The 22,639-nt window shown below is 42.8% G+C and overlaps 1 protein-coding gene across 2 annotated transcripts in view; it reads left to right on the top strand.

The window, feature by feature from the left end:
* LOC120931300 (transient receptor potential cation channel subfamily M member 7-like) overlaps positions 1-22,639 on the top strand; it is a 182,685-nt gene that overhangs the window by 116,991 nt on the left and 43,055 nt on the right. For both annotated transcript variants that reach the window (XM_040342599.1, XM_040342598.1), the window contains exons 20-24: positions 1,258-1,386; positions 8,980-9,261; positions 11,600-11,774; positions 20,062-20,188; positions 22,341-22,522. In XM_040342599.1, the coding sequence (XP_040198533.1) occupies positions 1,258-1,386; positions 8,980-9,261; positions 11,600-11,774; positions 20,062-20,188; positions 22,341-22,522 (895 nt within the window). The remainder of the gene's footprint in view (positions 1-1,257; positions 1,387-8,979; positions 9,262-11,599; positions 11,775-20,061; positions 20,189-22,340; positions 22,523-22,639) is intronic.

Genomic DNA, 22,639 nt, shown 5'->3' on the forward strand with positions numbered 1-22,639 from the left:
CATGAACACATGGTATCACATGAAGAAAATCGCACGCAGCACTTTAGTGCACTGGAACACTTTCTATGATATCATTGTAGCACTTTATAAGGACTTTGTTTACAAATACACACATTGCAGTATATTTTTGCACTGTAGCACTTTATTATGTGTACACTTTAAATAATAGGATAAGGAAGTAGTTGTACGATTTGCAATAGGAGTAATTATTATTTATGTGATATCACAATTTTAGGTTAAGACAGCGTGGGGGATTGGGGAGATCGCCTCCCATAACCTAAACATATACGTTTTATGTATGTCTTATAATTGTATATGTGATTGTAAAGAAACATTATTTTCTAAAGATAAAGATGAATTAATAAAAAAAAAGCATCATATTGGCATCATATATGGTAGCTCGCAGGAATTTCACTGTTTTGATATTTTAAAAGCATATTGGGCCAAATCCTCAAAATCGTAGCCTAACTTAATTTTTCCCATTTAAGTTACACTGGCGGGAAATTTCTACCTAAGTGCCCGATCCACAAAGAAAGTGCCCGATCCACAAAGAAATTTCACGCAGTGTAACCTAAATTCTCCCGGCGCAAGGCGGTCCTGTTATCCAGGGGGCGATGACAATTTAAATGAGGCGCACTCCCGCGCCGGCCGTACTGCGCATGCGCGTGACGTCATTTTCCCGACGTGCTTCGCGCGAAATTACGTTACGCCGGGCTTTGTGGATTGCGACGGGACAATAAAGTTGCGACGGGTTAAAAAAAAGATACGGCGAAAAAAAAAAAATCTAATTTAAAAAAAAATTGCGGCGATCGAAAAAAAGGTCTGTTTTTACAAGGTGTAAACAGTTTACACCTTGTAAAAGCATGCCTAATTTTACGCATGCAAACGTAAACTTACGGAGAAAAAACAAACCTGAAAAGCTTTGTGGATCTCCGTAAGTCCTCATTTGCATACGCGAAGCGGTATTTCGACGCGAAATGCCCCCAGCGGCGGATGCGGTACTGCATCCTAAGATCCGACAGTGTAAGTCTCTTACAGATGTCGGATCTTCTGCCTATCTTTGGAAAACTGCTTCTGAGGATCAGTTCCAAAGATAGGCACAGGGATACGCAGGCGGAACAGCAGATCCGCCTGCGTATCCCTTTTGAGGATTTGGCCCATTATGCTTGTATCAACGCTAGTTTTATAAATGTAGTCTCATTTTGGCTTGTTTTCATGTTCAGTTATTAACCTATATTTTTTTTTTACTGCATTTAGCTAGCGTACCTAGCATTCCTGATGCTCTACACCTATGTCGTCCTGGTTAAGATGGAAACATTACCTTCTGTGCAAGAGTGGATTGTGATCATAACCATTGTCACTACAGGTGTCGAGACAATGCGTGAGGTGTGTATGAAACAGAGTTTAAAAGCCAAACTAAACTAAAATGGAATGTTACCGCTCTGGTTAGACATTGGGGTAGGTGGGGTTGAATCAACAACTGTTTCTTTACACCAGGAGCCTGCTTGAATATTTACCTACTTTCCAGTCCCATTCATTAAAAGCTAAACATGAATTTCAGGTTAAACCTGATGAATATATTGTGTGTTTGGTCTTTATTACCAATCTGTGCATTAACCAGTTTGTCAATGAACCTAATTCTTCTATGAACAATGAAGTAACGTCAGAGATGCACGTGATTTACGGCAGCTCTTTACCAACATGCAGGCCACTCATGATACAATGGGATCCAGGGCTGTTTTAGCCCTGGATGCTCATAAGGTCTTTGATTCGGTGGAGTGGCCGTATCTAATGGAAGTCTTGACGTGACACTTTTATTAACCTCCTTAGTGGTAATCCCGTGTCTGGCTCGGTGTGAATTTTTTATACCAAAAGCGGTATCCCCGAGCCAGACTCGGGGCCGCCTCGCAGCATCCACAGGCACAAGTTACTTACCTTGTCCCTGGATCCTGCGATGCATCCCCGCTGTGTGCTGACGATCTCCGTTCCCTGCGACGTTACGACGCACGGGGGCAGAGAACGGCGCCAAATTCAAAAAAGTAAATAAACACATTACATACAGTATACTGTAATCTTATAGATTACAGTACTGTATGTAAAAAAATACACACCCCCTTTGTCCCTAGTGGTCTGCCCAGTGTTCTGCATGTACTTTATAAAATAAAAACTGTTCTTTCTGCCTGTAAACTGTAGATGGTCCATAGCAAACAAAAGTGTCCCTTTATGTCAAAAGTGATTTTAGAGCAGCTAAAAAACAGCGATAATAAATTATAATCACTTGCAGAATTGAGAGATAGTGATTTGTGGGGAAATTCGTCATAAAAAAATAAAAGTAATGAATTGTCAATTCTGCAACTGAGCAAATTTCAGTGTTTTTGATTTGATTACATTATTGAATATTTTTTATTATAATTACATTATTATTTTTTATAATTATTTATAGTTATTTATTATAATATAATTTATGATTTTGTGTTTCAAACTTTATCATACCCGGGATGTCTACTAGACTCTTGTTTGGACAGATTTAAGTGAGTTATTCCTAAGAATTGCAGGCCTACAATATAAAACGCCAAATTTCCATGCAAAATAATTGTACCGCTTTTGGTACAAAATTCCAGACATAATCATACCGCCAGGGAGGTTAAATGGGTTTGGTTACTATATTACAAACCTACGGCTAGACTAAAAGTAAATACAACCTTTTCCAACCCCTTTATGATACGTAGGGGTTCCAGACAGGGGCACCCTCTATTGCCACTACTATTTGTGCTGGCGATAGAGCCATTAGCAGCGCTGATCAGATCTAGTGGGGAGGTTGTGGGACTGACGACTGGGGGCTTGGAAGAAAAGGTATCCTTATACGCAGATGACATGTTGATATATTTTATCGGACCCCCAGTCGTCACTCCCTACTCTACTGGATATTATTCCGCACTTTTCTGGCTTTCAAGTAAACTGGGAGAAATCCCTGTTGTTTAGGCTAGACCAATCCTCCCCAATTACACTACCATCCTCATGTCCATTACAGATTGTGCATACCTTTCGCTACCTAGGTATTGAGATACAACGGCCTCTCTCCTCATACACCAAAATGTATTTAGATCCACTCATTCATAGAATGAGGAATACGCTTAAGACCTGGGCTACTCTTCCCCTGACTTGTTGGGTAGAATAAATATTTTCAAAATGATCTTTTTACCACGTTTTCTATATATACTGAGTAACTCCCCAATATACATCCCCAAACACAAGTTTAAGGAAATTGACACGATTCTTATTAAATTTATTTGGGGGGGTAGCTAGAATAGCAATAGACATGTTACAACTACCTATTTTGAAGGGGTGGTTGGCGCTCCCTTGCCTTCAAACTTACTATGTGGCCTCACAGCTGGCCCATGCACACTGGTGGTTCTACCCCAAGGAGAACAATGCGGCAACAGCATTGGAGGCAGCTATCCTTATTTTTCTATGAATCTCTCCAAAATCGAATACATCATCTCTCCACTGGGGGAAGAGAGGGTACGAAAGTTCTCTCTATGACCCTACGGATATTCAAACTTTCAAAACTACTGCCACCCAGTACGCATAAAACATATTCCCCTAATGCCCCCTTATGGGTGTTACGGAAATTTGTATTTTCTGTATATAATTGTATTCTATACTGTATGTATTGCACACTGACCTCACTGTGCACACGGCACTAATAATGTTTTCATTACATGTTTGCATTCCTTCGATTCCCGATTAGAATTAGTCTGCCTATGTTACGCCCCTTGTTACCATTAAAGTACAATTGTAATATTAATGTGATACCTACGTAATCATGTGTATAAAAACCTTCAATTGCGTCATAATAAAAGAGAACGGTTATTTGGAAAGATGCTGAGTGTATCTTTTGTGTCTGTTCCCTACTGCAGTAGTTATTCTTAATTTGGAACCATTAATCAATACGAGGATAGGAGTTGCCTATCTATAAAATGTCCATGTCATGGGTAACCCGGGTCTACCAGAATTCTTCCATAGAACAGACAGTGGGTTCTGGTTCAAGAGGGGAGTTAGATTGATTTCCCACCTATTTACAGTGAACGGCTTTCGATCCTTTGCGGAATTTCGCAGGGACTATGGCCTTCCTCCTACGGCTTATTTCTGATATCTGCAGATACGCCATACCACTGTGACACAGTTAGTCCTCCGAAACATAGATATCCAACCCTCCCTACTCGAACCGCTTATTGACTGACCCGTCTCACACTTTTATCCACGTACTACAAAAATCTCCTTCATACTACGACAACTAGGATTAGCACCACCAAAAATAAATGGTGCTCTGACATACCAGAGCTGACGGAGGATATTTGGCAGGAAGTGCTTCCCCTCCAGGTATCATCTGTTATCTCTTCCCGGGATAAAGTTGTTCAAACCAAATTCTTATACAGGTCCTAATTTACCCCTTGTTTACTTGTTTATAGACTAAAAGAGACTGTCATTCGCAACATGTTCCCGATGTGGCATGGCTGATGGTACATTTTTTCACTTAATGTGGGAATGCCCTCCGATTAGGAAATTCTGGTCGGGGGTCACGGCCCTTATCAGCTCCCTCACTCAGTTGTATAACATTTGTTTTCCCCTGAGATGCCTGCTAGGATATTATAGACAATGAAGATATATCTAAGAATGTACAAACTTTGCTAAGAATTATCCTGTTTTATGCAAAGAAAACGATAACTATGCATTGGAAATCCCAATCCTCACCTACTATAGCCTTCTGGCTCACTATAGTCAATCAAGCTATACTATTATACAAATTGATGTAAAACGTTTAATAAGATTTGGAATCCATAGTTCAGATTTCACTATACCACCTGCTCCTTGAGTTCTCTGAAAATGTTAACTGACTTCTAATTGTTCTATTAGATCTTAGAAGGTAACAATGAAACTCCTCAATCACTTTGTTCTCACTCACTGGATACCGTGTAACTTTACCTCATTGCTGAATAAGCACTGTTTGCTCCTTTAATGCTACATATGCATTTATGTTTTTATCTGTTTGTTTGTAAACAATACAAATTATACCTTTAAAAAAAAAGAGATGCACGTGAAATAGGGAAAGGATAGACATTTTATTAAAGTGGTTGTAAACTATAGCTTATAATAAAGCTTATATAAGGCTTACCTGTACATACTGTGAATATCTTCTAAACTTCGGCCATTTAGAAAATATCCACATTGTCTACAGTCAATGGCATCACTGGCACATGAGCAGTAACTCTGCATTCAGGACACACTGAGTTTTTTTTCAACTGCACATGCACCGTCCGTGGGGGTATCCCAGTGCGCATGCTCGAAATTAAACCGGAACAAGCCAATGTTTACGACAGTGACGTCATTCTACGCAAAGCCCTAACAACTTACGCAAACAATGTATTATTTTCAAAATTTGACGCGGGAACGACGGCCATACTTAACATAGGATACGCCTCATATAGCAGGGGTAACTATACGCTGGAAAAAGCCGAACGCAAAGACGTAAAAAAATGCGCCGGCCGGACGTACGTTCGTGGATCGCCGTATCTAGCTAATTTGCATACTCAACGCGGAATTCAACGGAAACGCCATCTAGCGGCCAGCGTAAATATGCACCTACGATCTGACGGCGTACTAAGACATTCGCCTGTCGGATCGATCCCTCATTCAGTCGTATCTTGTTTTGTGTATACAAAACAAAGATACGACGCGGGAAGTTTGAAATTACGCGGCGTATCAATAGATACGCCGGCGTAATTCTTTTGTGGATCTGGCCCCTTGAGTTTAAATACTCTTTCAATGAGGTCCTGAAGCATTGCACCAAGAATGCAAATGATATTTAATAGCGACCAGACAGTGGTCATGTTTCATCACTTCTGTTTAGCTGGCCATACACTAATGCCGCGTACACACGGTCGTTTTTCGGCATAAAAAAAAACGACATTTTTCAGCATGTCCAAAAAACGACGTTTTTCCAACTTCATCATTAAAAACGATGTTGCCCACACACCATCGTTTTAAAAAAATGATGAACAAAGCGCGGTGACGTACAACACGTACGACGGCACTCTGAAGGGGAAGTTCTATTTGCCTTTGGGCTGCTTTTAGCTGATTCCTTGTTAGTAAAAGACGATTTGCGCTTTTTTGTCTGTTACAGCATGATGAATGTGCTTACTCCATTATGAATGGTAGTTTTACCTGAACGAGCGCTCCCGTCTCATAACTCGCTTCTGGGCATGCGCGGGTTTAAAACGTTGTTTTAGCCCACACACAATAATTTTTTACAACCCGAAAAACGTCATTTAGAAGCCGTAAAACTATGTGAAGCCCACACACAATGATTTTAAATTACTTTTTTAAAAACGTCGGGTTTTTTTTCATGCCGAAAAACTACCGTGTGTACGCGGCATTAAGCCCTGTACACACGGGCGAGAATCCCGTCGAAAAAAAAAATGTGTTTTTCTCGACGGGATTCTTGTCAAGTGTAAGGGATTAGCTCGGTAGCGGGGTGTGTGACCCCTTGGATGGGTTCACTACACACTGAATTTATACAGACAGGCAGTCGAAGACGGTTGAAAACAAAGATTTTGGTTTATTCTTCCATCTTGCTGAAAACACGTGCAAGCATCCAAACAGCATAAACAAAATCAAACATAAAATAAACCCTGGCCCTGGGGCGTCTATCTTCACCACACAGGAACCTATCTATGGAGTCTGGCACAGCCTAGTGCTGGGCAGACACTGCTGGTCATACAGCAGAAAAACAATAGTCTTTTGATTTTTATCACACAGAAAAATCAATCACTTCCTCACCTCCTCAGAAGACTTTCAGTACACTGCTCTCCTTATTCACAAATCCTCAGGATGCAGCAAATCAGTGGTAATCCTCTGGATTACTTATAGAGGCCTTAATTGCCTCATTCTGAACAGCTGAAGTTTTCCAACGCTCTTAGACCTTTTCTGGCTAGTTTTGCAGCCGACGCCTAATAACAATTGGTGTATTGTCTTAACAAGGCAGAAATGTATGTCCCGTCTGTGACAACATCCACAGATTTACCTGACTTCCTGTCACATACCCCCCCCCTCTTGTTTCAACCCTAGGGTTGGGACACAGGTTGCCAGGCAGGCATGCACTCGGGACAACCCATCTGCATTCCCCATTTTAGCACCGGGGGGATGCCACTAATGAAACAAAAGCAGGGTATAGATGTATAGAAACTGGCCAAATTTCAATGTGTGTATTCCCTGCTCTGTTCAACAAAGTAAAGCCTGGTACACACGATCGGATTTTCCGCGGACAAAGGGTAGGGCTTTTGTCCGAAGGGCGTTGGCCAGGAATTTGTCTTGCATACAAACTAGGGTTGTCCCGATACCGATACCAGTATCGGTATCGGGACCGATACCGAGTATTTGCGGGAGTACTTGTACTCCCGCAAATACCCCCGATGCCTAAATAGAATACTTGCCCGTCGCCGCCGCCGTATATCGCAAATCCGCCGCTGCCGCGTTAATCACTGTGCGGCCAACATTACAGGCACCTTTAGTTTGAAAAGCTGTTTTGCCCGCAGCGCCGTGTATAGACACTCCCCCTTGGAGGGATCTGTCCAATCCCGAGCAAGGGGGAGTGTCCTTTACACGGCGTGGCAGGGAAAACAGCTATTCAAACTAAAGGTGCCTGTAATGTTCACCGCACGGTGATTAACGCGGCGGCGGCGGCATCATCATTAGGTATGGGGGACATGGCTGCATATGTTGGGGGACATGGCTGCATATATGTGGGGGGACATGGCTGCATATGTTGGGGGACATGGCTGCATATGTGGGGGGACATGGCTGCAATATGTTTGGGGACATGGCTGGATATATGTGGGGGGACATGGCTGCATATATGTAGGGGGGGCAATGGCTGCATATATGGGGGACATGGCTGCAATATGTGGGGGGACATGGCTGCAATATGTGGGGGGACATGGCTGCAATATGTGGGGGGACATGGCTGCAATATGTGGGGGGACATGGCTGCAAGCTGCATATATGTGGGGAGACATGGCTGGATATATGTGGGGAGACATGGCTGCATATATGTGGGGGACATGGCTGCATATATGTGGGGGACATGGCTGCATATATGTGGGGGACATGGCTGCATATGTGGGGGGACATAGCTGCATATGTGGGGGGACATGGCTGCATATGTGGGGGGACATGGCTGCATATGTGGGGGGACATGGCTGCATATGTGGGGGGACATGGCTGCATTTGTCGGGGGGACATGGCTGCATTTGTGGGGGGACATTTAAAAAAAAGTATCGGTATTCGGTATTGGCAAGTACAAAAAAAAAAGTATCGGTACTTGTACTCGGTCCTAAAAAAGTGGTATCGGGACAACCCTAATACAAACTACAAAGAATTGTCGGCCAACAAACACAAAACTAGGTGGTTTTTCAGCTCTTTAGCGCCACCCTTTGGGCAACTTCTGCTAACGTTGTGTTATGGTTATCATTGCTTCTGAGCATGAGTGTTTATACTTTGGAGTTTTGTCCGATGGACTTGTGTACACACGATCGTATAATCCGACTACACACATTTGTTGTCGGAAAATTTTAAAGCATGCTATCCAACATTTGTTGGCGAATAATCCGACAACAATTGACCGATGGAGCATACAAACAGTCAGATTTTCCGACAGTAGCCTGCCATCACACAATTGCCGTCGGTAAATCCGATCGTGTGTACGGCCTTAAGTCTAACAACTGGCTTCTGTTGAACAGTCATGTTGGGAAAACCAGCATTCAGTCAGCCACTGCAGTCAATGGCTACTGCACTGATGTGTGTATATTGTCAGGGGGAGTCCTCACTGTCAAAATAAAATGGCGCAGTGGGGGAGATCTGTGAGTTCTCTGCGTCCATCTTAACCTAGCCCTGCTAAACCTATTTTTCTTTTCATTGCAGATCTTCGTTTCAGAGGCTGGTAAAATAAGCCAGAAGCTTAAAACACATTTCAGCAGTTACTTGAATATTAATGAATTCTTGGGAATTTTAACATTCCTCATCGGTTTTGGTCTAAGATTCGGCTCTAGAAATATACCCGACAGCACCTCCGATGAGGATTTAGTTTTTGTATCTGGAAGAATTATCTACTGTCTCAACACAATGTTCTGGTTTGTGAGGTTGTTGGATTTATTAAATGTGAATCAAGATGCTGGCCTCTACGTTTTCATATTGGCGAAAATGGTAAGCCTATATGGTCTAATATTTTGCTATACTGAGTTAATATGGCCCCCTGAAAATGCTGGCCGGGGCCCCCTGTCCATCTTGCATTCAATCACTGAGCCAAAAGAAATATGCAGCTAGTGAATTACTAACTCCTGATCTGTGTGTAGCCTTTTTTTGGGGGGGGGGGGGGGGGTATGAAAAATGCCCCCCCCCCCTAAACAGGATATCGTGCTAAACATGTAAGTAAACAAGGGAACCAGAACCTTCACTAAGTGGAAGAGTGGGTTTGATAAAAAAAAGTTGGCAGTGCCACCACCCAGGATAGTGCCTCTGTAAACAGAGGGGATTCTCTCTCTCGCTTCCCCCTTCTAGGGTTTTTAAAGCCAATGAGCCAGGGGCAGAAAGTACATGTATTTACAGGCATTTGCAAATTCAGACAGGAGAGGGCAGTAGATCCCCACATGTGTTTTTGTTCCGGGTCAGTAAAGCCATAAGATCTGCATAACAGCCAAACAATAGGGACTTTCAGAAGAAGAGATTAACGCTCTTTAATCCAGGTATGCATTTCTGGAAAAAAAAATGATTAAAGTGGTTGTATACCCCCCCCCCCCAAAAAAAAAGAAGCCTGCAAGGCAAAGGCATAATGAGCTAGTATGACTAGAATACTAGCTCATTATCAATTACTTACCTTAGATCGAAAAACCCGCACCGACCCTCGTTCCTCTCCTCCGCCGCTGCCATGATACCCAGAGTGACTTCCGGGTATCGCCTCTCTGGCACTGTGACTGGCATGCGCGTGGAACGGCACAATTCCCGCGATACGTACATTTCTGGCACTTTTCGGCAGGCTCCCATTCAGTGCGCCTGCGCCGTTGTCTACGGCGTGCATGCACCGTAGACATCAGTGCCCGATTTTCTGCAAATGTCTCCTTAACCTACATGCAAGCACCTACAGGTAAGCCTTAATGTAGGCTTACCTGTAGGTGCAAGTGGTCAGAGAGGGTATGCAACCGCTTTAAAGCAGAATTCTTTTCAAACTAAACAATCAGTTATATACAAGTTCCAAATCTACATGTATCATAGCTTCCTTTCTTTACTTAGTCTGGGAAGAGAAGGGCTGGAACTAAGGTTTTTTTTTTCCTTGAACAGGGCTGTTTAAGGCCAGCCATACACAGAGCGAATTTCTTTCCTGCAACCCATGCTCGATTCCCCCATCAACACAGACAGTGTTGATTGCGGGAATACCTCCTGTTGTGCCATTGTCTTTTCTCGAAGGAGGAAGCTGTCCCTACCAGGAGAAGACAGTGATTATTGCTATAGCAGGTGCTAGCGATAATCACAAGAGAATCCGTCACCCTGGATGTACCCAAGTGGATTGGTCGATTAACTTGGTGCATTCAGCCTGCCCATTAAGAACCTTTTCACACTGAGCTGCCCATAGTGTCAGCGGTAAAATGCAGATATTTTTACCGCCGACGCTATGGGCGGATTTGCGGCGCATTTCAGACGCTAGCGGGGTGGTTTTACCCCCGCTAGTGGCCGAGAAAGGGTTAAAACCGCCCACAATGCGCTGCTGAAACAGCGCATTGTGGGCGGTATAGCCGTGCTGTCCCATTGATTTTAATGTGCAGCAGCGGTGGAGGAGCGGTAAACACACCGCTCCTTCTCCACTCCAAAGATGCGGCTAGCAGGACTTTTTTTACTGTCCTGCTAGCACAAATCCTGCTAGCGCCCTCGGACTTTCACACTGGAGTGAATGTAACAGATTTTTAAGGGCGGATTGCAGGCGCTATTTTTAACGCTATATCGCCTGCAATACGCTCCAGTGTGAAAGGGGTCTAACGGTTTTGAATCTTGACTGGTTCCTGCTGAACTGGCTGAGATTCCAACCGTGTATGGCCTGCCTAAGGCTAGCCATAAGCAAGGATTCCTCCATCAATGGTAAAGAATGTGAATGGAGGACTCTTCTCTATTGTATTCAGATAGCCACTGCATTTAATAGGATGCAATCACTGTTCATTTGCCAATTTTCCACGATGCTCCGATATATATTTCTTTTTTTTATCAAAGTTTACTAAGGTGGTTGCTGCTTACAGGGTGGCCCACTGCTCAATTTGAGTGCAATTTAGATGGAATTGGCAAAAATGTGATCTATGTTTGACCAGCTTAACACTAGATGTCTGCTTATGTGTGTATGAGTGATAGTTAACTTGTGTTAGTCCTTTTGATTTTTTCATTAGCTTTTAGATACATTTGGTGGTTGCCTTGCCACAAAAACAACAGATTTAAAGTGATTGTAAAGTCTAATTTTTTATCATAATAATAATAATAGTCAAACTATTTATTTTTCTTTTAGGTGTCAAACATGTTTTTCATTGTTGTTATAATGGGGATTGTTGTGGTAGCCTTTGGTGTCCCAAAGCAAGGAATTCTTCATCCTCACGAGGAGCCTTCTTTTTCTTTTGCTCAAGATGTTGCATTTCGACCATACTGGATGATGTTTGGTGAAATGTTTGCTTATGAAATTGATCGTAAGTCCAGTATCTATCAACAAGGGAAGAGGTTGCTCTTGGCCAATCATTCATCATATACATTGCTATTGGCTCATCACTATGTTGGGCTGCCTTGACACTACAGGGAAATCAAGTAGCTTTGCAACAGTAGTTGTGCCTACACTTTACAACCAGCAGGAGACATATTTCTAATTTTGTAGTCAAATTTGAGAAACCCCACTATGTTTGTTATGTGTTCCCATTTACACAGCATACTTAAAAATGCTTATAAATATTTCTTACCTTTTTGATGTTTCTCAGGAGAAGGCCTTATGGTAGAGTGTTGGCATTTGTGGATAATCTCAGAATGAGTCTGTTCCAAGGACAGGACAGCTTCCTTTTGTTACTATACAATGCAGAATTAAAATACGCTACTCAATTTGTAACCCTTTGTTAGGACAGAAAGTGTCCGAATCTAGTTTACAACTGGAAATTATAGTTGCAAGAAAAGCACAGATAGGGCCAGATTCTCGTAGGAGCGCGTATGTTTGCGGCGGTGTAACGTATCCAATTTACGTTACGCCGCCGCAACTTAGATGGGCAAGTGCTGTATTCTGAAAGCACTTGCTCCGTAAGTTGTGGCGGCGTAGCGTAAATCGGTCGGCGTAAGCCCGCCTAATTCAAATGTGGGATAGGGGGGCGTGTTTTATGTTAATCTTCTGTGACCCAACGTGATTGACGTTTTTCACGAACGGCGCATGCGCCGTCCGTGGAAATCTCCCAGTGTGCATTGCTCCTAATATGCCGCAAGGACGTATAGGTTTTGACGTGGACATAAATTACGTCCAGCCCCATTCACGGACGAGTTACGCAAACGACGCAAAATGTTTACATTTTGTCGCGGGAACGACGACCATACTTAACATTGGTACGCCGCACTTACGCCACCATATAACAGGGGTAACTATACGCCAGGAAAAGCCTAACGTAAACGGCGTAAATTTACTGCGTCGGCCGCGTGTACGTTCGGGAATTCGCGTATCTTGCTGATTTACATATTTCGCAGCGTAAATCAGCGTACACGCCCCTATCAGTCAGCTTAAAAATGCAGTTACGATCCGACGGCGTAAGAGACTTACGCCTGTCGGATCTAACAGATATCTATGCGTAACTGATTCTAAGAATCAGGCGCATAGATACGACCGGCCGGACGCAGAGATACGACGGCGTATCTGGAGATACGCCGTCATATCTCCACTGAGAATCCGGGCCATAGTGTTTAAAAGAAAAGTTTACCTGTTCTGAAAAAATTATAAATGCACATCTTTTTGCAGGTAAAAAAATGCAAAAGGGAAAATAAATGGTTTGCTGTTATCAAATAAGTGCTTAAACAGACTCATATAAATGCATAGCAGCAAACAATTAATAATAAAGTGCATATAGTGCCTTAAGCCAGTAAGTAATATCAATAAAATTCATCTAATTAGTTCAATCCACATTCATAAAGTCCATGCTATCATGCAAGGAAAACAAAGTGCAAAATCCCCCCAGAAAATTATTGAAAATTGATAAAAGTCCCAAATACAGTCAATTGTTGAAAGATGGTGTTCAACATGTGCACATCCAATTGTGCTAGCGCTGTAGGTGCCCACCCAATCGTGCTCCACTCCAAGATGAATAAATTAGCCTCTTACTAGAAAGTAAGACCTTATTAGGGTCTGAACTCACTTTAGTGAACACATTCTTCACTATTGGTATGGAGAGTATCTCCCATTAGGAAGGCCCATGGGTAATTAATCACTTGGACACAATCTCCGGATCACTTCACATAACATCAATCCCCCCAAGGTCATATGGGGCATGAGAGGGAAGGGAAATACCCCATTGCGCAACATCCACTCGTATTAATAATTTATTAACATATACATCTACTTACAAGACTCAAAGGTTCAAAGACAGGCATTAAATACAGATTATGTCCGCCCCCCCCCCCCCCGGTGGGCATGCTAATGTCACCACTACTTCCTCCGCCTGACATACGCTTCGTCACTGGGGCAATAGAAATAGCGGTGCTCACAGAAGGCAAGATTAAATAGCTTTACATTGACCGGACACTAGAGAGGCCTGCCACTTCCCAAGTTATTGTCAACATAGCGGCTGCCATATTACTAGAGTCAAGAGGGTCCACAACCCGTGTATTGTATTTGAAACACTGTCAGGATAAATATAAATCAAAGATTTTACACCCTAGTTAAATATTTGTACCTACCCAACCTAATGGGGGAAAATACTTATAATAAGCAACAACAAAAAATATGTTATACATATATAAGTAGAAGTGGCAGTGTATTCTAGGAACGCTACAATCAATTCAGCAAATGCTTACATTAAAATTAAAACCATTTAAAATAAAATTAAATAAATAAAATTAAATAAAAATTGAAAAAATCCCTAAGATTAGATCAAAATTAAAATTCTACAGTGGAATGTCAATATTTAATAAACCAAACAACAAGCCCTCTTATTCCTCCCAAGACCTTACTATTATTAACCACTTTCTCTCCCTTCCTGCCCAGGCCAATTTTCAGCTTTCAGCGTTGTGGCACTTTGAATGACAAATGCGCGGCCCTTCAAATGCTTTACCCAAACAACATTTTTATCATTTATTTTGAGACAGATGGGCACTGATAGACGGCCCCCGGGGTGCGCTTGATCATCTTGTTCTGAAGGACAACATATAACGTCAAGTCAGAACAATGGAACCCCTGCGTTGACATAATTTTGCTATAGGCCGGGTGGGAAGGTCTTAATGAAACAATTTAAGTCCCATTCAATGTTAAGCCCCTGTGGACAATGGGTTTTAGCTCATAGATCCAGTGGGTCTCACGCCTGGAAATAGTGGGATGAAAAAGTTCCTATACCCACTAACTTTAACTCTGATAGATTTTTGCCATGTTTAAGGAAAACATTTCTCTATAGACAGTGTATGCTAAACCCTATCTTAATGTTAGCAAGGCATTCCCCTACACATATTTGTAAAGTCACTTTAGTCCTCCCTACATATTTTAGCCCACAGCTACACTGTTAAAGTTATGCCACATTCTTAGTAGATCAGGTTATGTTTCAATAGTGTTTATTAGTTTTCTTCACAGACAAAAAGTAGTACATATCAACGTCACTTCCTTCTCTAGATAATGATTTGACAATCTGTTCACCATCACAACGTGCCATTGCCTACGAGGGTTATGACCTCCCAAATCATATGTAACTCCACATCATACAATTGGCAATTTAGACGATAGTAAACAACACTCCAGATATGTGAAAAGGGTAGATCAGGTTATACAACCATCAATCTCATATGTTCTTCCTGTTACTGTGGATGCAAAATTTAAGAGTCCTAATAGAATTGGACCCACAGCACCGGCACACAGGGTACCTCCTACAGGGATAAAAACCCTGTAAATTCCTAAACAAAAAAGACTTAATGGGTGGCTCTATATTGTTAGGTGCCACAAAATGTCTAAGTGCAGGTGCCTCCTTGAAGATTACTCTAGGGCAGGGGTATGGAATTAAAATTCACACAGGTCTGGTCAGTAAAATTGTGGTCCAGCAGGGGTCCGAGTCTCATATTTGTGGTAGGACCCAGATCTTTCATATCACAGCCCCTCCCCACCAATACATTGCAGTTTCCCATTTACATCACAGCCCCCACCCTTTTATATCACAGCCCTTTTCACAACACAGCCCCCTTTTTACATCACAGCAATCCCCTTTACAATTCAGCCCCCCTTTACATTACAGTGCCCCTTTTACAACAAAGCACCGTCTTCACAGCAATTCCCTTTGCAATATAGCCCCCCTTTACAATACATCACTCCATTTACATTACACCCCCTTTACATCACAGCACCCCCTTGACATTACAGCACTCCCCTTTCCAATACACCCCCTTTACATCACAGCACCCCTTTCCAATACAGACCACCTTTATATTATAGCACCCCCTTCACAGCCCCATACTTTCTTGTATACCAGTCCTTTTACAGCCTCCCTTCTTGTATAACAGCCCCTTTCACAGCCCCCTATTTCCTTGCACCCCAGTCCCCATCACATACCCCCTTTTTGCATCCCAGTCCCCTTCACAGCCCCCTCTTTCCTTGCACCCCAGTCCCCTTCACAGCACCCCCCCCTTTTTGCATCCCATTCCCCTTCACTGCCCCCTTTCTTGTATACCAGTGGCCTTCATAGCCCCCCTTTCTTGTATACCAATGCCCTTCACAGCTCCCCCCTTTCTTGTATGCCAGTCCCCCCCTTCACAGCTCCCTCTTTCTTTTATTCCAATGCCCTTCAATGCCCCCTTTTCTTGTATTCCAGTCCCCTCGACAGGCCCCTTTCTTGTTTCCCAGTTACTTTCACATAGCCCATCTAAAATATTTCCAATCCTACCCTACACCATGATTGGTGGGGGGTGTGTGTGGTGTGTTTGGATGGGGGCATGACTGCCCAGGATTCCCTGTTGGCAGGCAGGTTATTGACATGCCACCCCATGTCTTGGCAGAAAAGAACCAGCTTGTGAGCTTGGGCATTCCCACCCTCGGTCCTGGTGTACCGTGCCTTCTGCCTGCCAGCGGCAAAGAAAGGAAGTTATCACTAGGAGAGGACAACCAGGCTACTGGATGGAGGAGCCGCAGTCCGGATAGGACTATAATTCGGTCCGAGTCCAGAATGCCATCCGCCATTTAGTGACCCCTGCTCTGGAAGAGTCAGGCTGTCATGGACATGCAATAATGTCTGGCAGCTTACCTTCTCCTCATGTGTCCATTAGAGGCCTGACCCTCTTCTGGCTGCCTTTTTATCATCTCTCCTTCCTGTATGGCCCCACCCCAAGTCATCCCAGGAAGTCTATATTAACTTTTGCACTGCAGGTCTGCTTTGCTGTTCAACCTTGTTGTTAGCTTAAGTTCCTGTCTGCAGTGTGCCACGTTTACCTTCCTGTGTACCGTTTTTGGCTCATCCCTGACTTCTCCTGTTTGCCTGTGACCCTGACCTTTTGCCTGTCCCTCGGTTACCCTTGTCTGCCTGTTGCCCTGACCTCAGCTTACCCATCACTATCGCTTGTCCTGGTGCTGCTTCCCCTCTCCCCCTGCGGAGCGTGACCTAGGGGATCCCAGGGGTCGCGACCTGGATCCAGCTGCAGCGAAGGCCATCCTCACCATTAGAAGCTCTGGTGAACACAAAGCTGGGTCTTAGACTCCGCGCCCTGGGGAATCTTGGGCTCACGCAGTCGGCTATAGGGTTCACTACCCTGTGGTGCATCCCTGACCCCAACGGGGTGCACTTGTCACCTGGCCACAGGTGAACTGACACAGGCCCAATACCTCATCACTCTTCGATATTCCAGTGTCTGTTAAACAATTTGTTAATAATTTTATATTGACTAAAATAAGTGGTGGGGAAGGACCACTCATAACCTAAATTGTTCCTCCCTCTTTCTCTAGGCACTAAGAAATAATTTCTGTTGACAGATGTAACTTGTATAGTTCTATCAAGTGATTGATTTGACTAGCCCTTCTAGTTAGATCCCTGTTATTGGTTCATAAAAGCATTCACATTAAAACAGTTGCATTGGATCCTCAAAAATAGGCTTTAAGGTATACCCGTCAGCCAACTGGGATGATGAAAACTGTGTAATGGAATGTACCTATTCCTGTTGGTTTTCTTGAAAAAGCTTTTAGTACTAAATCCACTGCCACCCCTGATAATTGTGAGATCAAGAATATGAAAAAAAGAAAGGCATATAATATTTTTCATCCCACTGGCAGGGGGAGCAATGCAGTTTGCCATATTTCCAGGCATGAGAACCGCTTGATCTATGAGCTCAAAGGAAAGTGGCAGCTCTCTCTAGTGTCTGCTCTATGTAAAGCTATTTAATCTTGCCTTCTGTGAGAACCGCTATTCCCGTTGCCCCAGTGACGAAGTCTCTTATGACGAAACGTACATCGGGCAGATCATTGTGACCTGATCTGTATTGAATGCCTGTCTTTTTTTACCAGTCTTTTAAGGAGATGTATTTTTTAATAAATTATTAATACGAGTGGATGTTGCACAATGCGTGTTTTCTTCCCCTCTTTTATATACATCTTGCCCCATATGACCTTGTGGGATTGATATTTGGCAAAGTGATCTGGAGATTGTGTCCACGTGATTAAAGCAGGACTTCACTCTCTCAATCAACATTGACTATTTTTAATCCTTATGCTACTAGCATTAGTAAATGGATAGGGAAATATATCATATTTACTTGTTTTAAACTTTTTTTTATACATTTGTTCAGTTACTTCCTGGTTTCCATGCCTAGGGCAAATTATGTCATGCATCCCAGCAGTCTTCAGAAGGGGAGGAGGGATTTTCTCAGCTAAGCACACCCTCTCCTGCTTGTATGCCTGAGCTAAGGGATTCCAGGAAGTAATTGCTACATGAATCATCTGGGCTTACTCAAGATGGCCACACCATAAATGATAGGGGCTGTTTTTCAAAGTGATTTCTCAACAAAATAAAGCATGGCGACATGGATGGATGGGGGAGTAACTTTGAATATAAAAAATTAATTAAATAGCATTTTTGTTTTGTGGTGCTCAGATAAAGTGTAGTTCCACTTTAATTACCAATGGACCTTCCTAATGGAAGATACTCTGCATACCTACAGTGAAGAGTGTGCTCGGTAAAGCGAGTTCAGACCCTAATAAGGGTTACCTTACTTTCTGGTAAGAGGCAAATGTATTCATCTTGGAGTGTAGCACAATTGGGTGATCACATACAGTACCAGGCACAATAGGATGTGCACATGTTGATCACCATCTTTCAATAATTGACTGTATCAATTTTCAATATTTTTTGTTTTTGGGGGGGGGGGGAGATTTTGCACATAATTTTCCTTGCAAGATAGCGGGGACTTTATGAATGTGGATTGCACTAACTGGATGAATTGTATTTATATTTAATACTGGCTTAAAGGGGTTGTAAAGGTAATTTTTTTCCCTAAATAGCTTTCTTTACCTTAGTGCAGTCCCCCTTCACTTACCCCATTCTTCCATTTTGCTTTCAAATGTCCTTATTTCTTCTCAGAAATCCTCACTTCCTGTTCTGTCTGTAACTACACACCATAATGCAAGGCTTTCTCCCTGGTGTGAAGAAAGCCTCTTGAGGGGGGAGGGGGCCAGCAGGAGTGTCAGGACACTCTCTACTTTGCAGATAGAGAAAGGAGCTGTGTGTTAGTTGGCATCCTGACACTCCTGCTCGCCCCCTCCCCTCTCAAAAGGCCTTCTCCACACCAGGAAGAAAGCCTCGCATTACGGTGTGTAGTTACAGACAGAAGAACAGAAAGTGAGGATTTCTCAGAAGAAATAAGGACATTTAAAAGCAAAATGGAAGGATGAGGTAAGTGAAGGGGGACTGCACTAAGGTAAAGGAAGCTATTTAGGGAAATTGTATTTACCTTTACAACGCCTTTAAGGCACTATATGCACGTTATTAATTTATAAATTTGCTGGTATGCATTTAAAGTCTATTTAAGCAATTATTTGATGACAGCACAACATTTATTTTCTTATTTGTGTTTTTATATTGTTATGTGCAATATTGTGAGTTCAGCTGTCGGCACTATTGATTATTAGCAATAAATCATTCCTTTCACACTGTGCAGATACTACCTATTAGGTAGAAAAAAGTGCATTTATTGTTTTTTTACATTGGAGCCTGTAAAGCAGGGCACCCGTGATCAGCAGAACGGAGGTGCAATGCCAGGCTCCTGGCGACCCTGAGTACAATGTCTACCCATACCTCCTGTACGGGCAGGCAGTTACTGAATTGCAGGAAGAATCAATGAACTACGAGAGCTACAAGCCATTAACTGCAATGGCCAATGGTACATGTAGTTCATCCATTCATAGAACTCTGTGAAAAAATTATATAAACATGTGGGCAGAGCAACGCATGGCAAAGCTGGTTTTAAGTGATGACAGCGGTGTGGGGAGAGGTTCCCCCTCCCGATGTCACAGGGAGGATCAGATCGGGGGGAGAGGAGGCAGGAGCCAGAAAATATTACGTTACACCCTATATACAGGTGGAACATTTAACATGTTCCAAAGGTGAACTTATCCTTTAAGCCTGTTCCTGGTAGTCTATTCACATGCAAAGAAAACATAGATGCAGAGATGCCAATATCTTTGTTTTTGTCTTTCCATATTGGCAAATGGTAAGGGTTGGGCTGCTCCTGCACGGAATGTATTTTATGTAATTCTATGTATTTCTTTCATTTTCCAAGCGTGTGCCAATGACTCAGTCGTACCACATCTCTGCGTAACAGGAAGCTGGCTGAATGGATATCTGCAAGCTGTTTATGTGTTTGTTCAATACATTATCATGGTTAATCTTCTCATTGCTATTTTCAAGTAAGTAAAATGTCATTTGCTGGCATAGTTAAAATGGAACTTTAGATACAATCTTTTTTTTAGTTTTAGAAATAGAAAGAAAGAGATATAATCTTTGATAGGTGCTGATTAAGGATGAGCCGAACACCCCCCTGTTCGGTTCGCATCAGAACTTGCGAACACACCAAATGTTTGTGTGAACTTTAGAACCCCGTTAAAGTCTATGGAACTCGAACATTTGAAATCTAAAGTGTTAATTGTAAAGGCTAATATGCAAGTTATTGTCCTAAAAAGTGTTTGGGGACCTGGGTCCTGTCCCAGGGGACATGTATCAATGCAAAAAAAGTTTTAAAATGGCCGTTTTTTCAGGAGCAGTGAATTTAATAATGCTAAAAGTGAAACAATAAAAGTGTAATATTACTTTAAATTTCGTACCTAGGGGGGGTGTAAAGTCAGCATGTGAAAAAGCGCATGTTTCCCATACATAGAGCTGTCCCTGCACAAAGTGTCATTTCTGAAAGAAAAAAAGGCATTTAAAACCGGCTTTGCGGCTCTAATGAATTGTCGGCTCTGGCAATTCAGAGATGATTCATTCATAAAAAAAAAAAGCTGGGGGTCCCCCCAAATTTCATTAACAGGCCCTTCAGGTCTGATATGGATATTAAGGGGAACCCCGCCGTCAATTAAAAAAAAATAACGTGGGGTTCCCCCCAAATATCCATACCAGACCCTTCAGCCCTTCAGCCTTATCCGAGCATGTTAACCTGGCCGGCCGCAGAAAAGAAGGGGGACAGAGTGCGGCCCCCCCCTCTCCTGAACCGCACCAGGCCACATGCCCTCAACATGGGGACAAGAGCCTCATCCCCACAACCCTTGCCCGGTGGTTGTGGGGGTCTGCGGGCGGGGGGCTTATCAGAATCTGGAAGACCCCTTTAACAAAGGGGACCCCCAGATCCTGACCCCCCCCCTGTGTGAAATGGTAATGGGGTACACTGTACCTCTACCATTTCACGAAGGAAGTGGTGTTTGTGTGTTCAGGAGATGGGGGGCCGCACTCTGTCCCCCCTCTTTTCTGCGGCCGGCCAGTTTAACTTCCCCGGTTAAGGATCTGGTGTGGATTTTTGGGGGAACTCCATGCCATTTTTTTTTAAATTTGGGGTGGAGTTCCCCTTAAAATCCACACCAGACCTGAAGGGTCTGGTATGGATATTTGGGGGAACCCCACGTCATTTTTTTTTTTAATTGTCGGCGGGGTTCCCCTTAATATCTGTATCAGACCTGAAGGGCCTGTTAATGGAATTCGGGGGGACCCCCAGCTTTTTTTTTTTTTATGAATGAATCATCTCTGAATTGCCAGAGCCGACAATTCATTAGAGCCGCAAAGCCGGTTTTAAATGCCTTTTTTTCTTTCAGAAATTACACTTTGTGCAGGGACAGTTCTATGTACGGGAAAAATGCACTTTTTCACGTAAGTAATATTACACTTTTATTGTTTCACTTTTAGCATTATTAAATTCACTGCTCCTGAAAAAACGTCATTTTTTAAAACTTTTTTTGCATTGATACATGTCCCCTGGGACAGGACCCAGGTCCCCAAACACTTTTTAGGACAATAACTTGCATATTAGCCTTTAAAATTAACACTTTAGATTTCTCCCATAGACTTTAACAGGGTGTTCCGCGGCTTTTCGAATTTGCCGCGAACACCCCTAATTGTTCGTTGTTCGCCGAACAGGCGAACAGGCAATGTTCGACTCGAACTCGAAGCTCATCCCTAGTGCTGATTGCTCTCTGTGTCCCCACTGTAGAGATTTTTTCTTATTTTTTGTGCCTTGGACAGCGTTGTTCCTAGGAAATGAAGAAGATGCAGATGCTTTTCTTTTTCCAGTAATAATGTTTTTACAGGAAAATGAAAAGGGAGAAAATCTCCATAAAAATGTATTTGGTAGCAACAGGAACCTAAAAAGCAGTAAGGCTACCAGCAGGGCTCCCTTTTTAGGGTCACACATACAGAAATACTGATTATTTCCAGGGGGTTTATACATCTGTATATGTGTGTGTGTGTTTTACATTATTTCTTCATCTATCAACGTATCTCTTATTTAATTACTTTTTTTGTATATATGATATGTTTCTGTGATTGACAAGGCGGTGTGTCTTTTGTGTCCCATAGCAATGTGTACGCTGAATGTAAAGCAATGTCCAATCACCTGTGGAAGTTCCAGCGCTATTTTGTGATTATGTTTTATCAAGGCAAGCCAGTGCTCCCTCCTCCATTTGTTCTGTTCTCCCATATAACCACTGTCATCACTTGGCTGTGTAGAGGAAGACCTAAGACCAAGTCACAAGGACCAAGTAAGTTTCAATATAATCTTTATCTATGGCATATGCTAAATACCCTTTCTCATCAGCAGTATATAGCAGTCTTGTAACTTCTATCAGTGCCTGGTTAAATCTTGTAGGAGGAGTTTT

Source organism: Rana temporaria, chromosome 3 (genome assembly GCF_905171775.1).
Source record: "Rana temporaria chromosome 3, aRanTem1.1, whole genome shotgun sequence".
Lineage (NCBI taxonomy): Eukaryota > Metazoa > Chordata > Amphibia > Anura > Ranidae > Rana > Rana temporaria.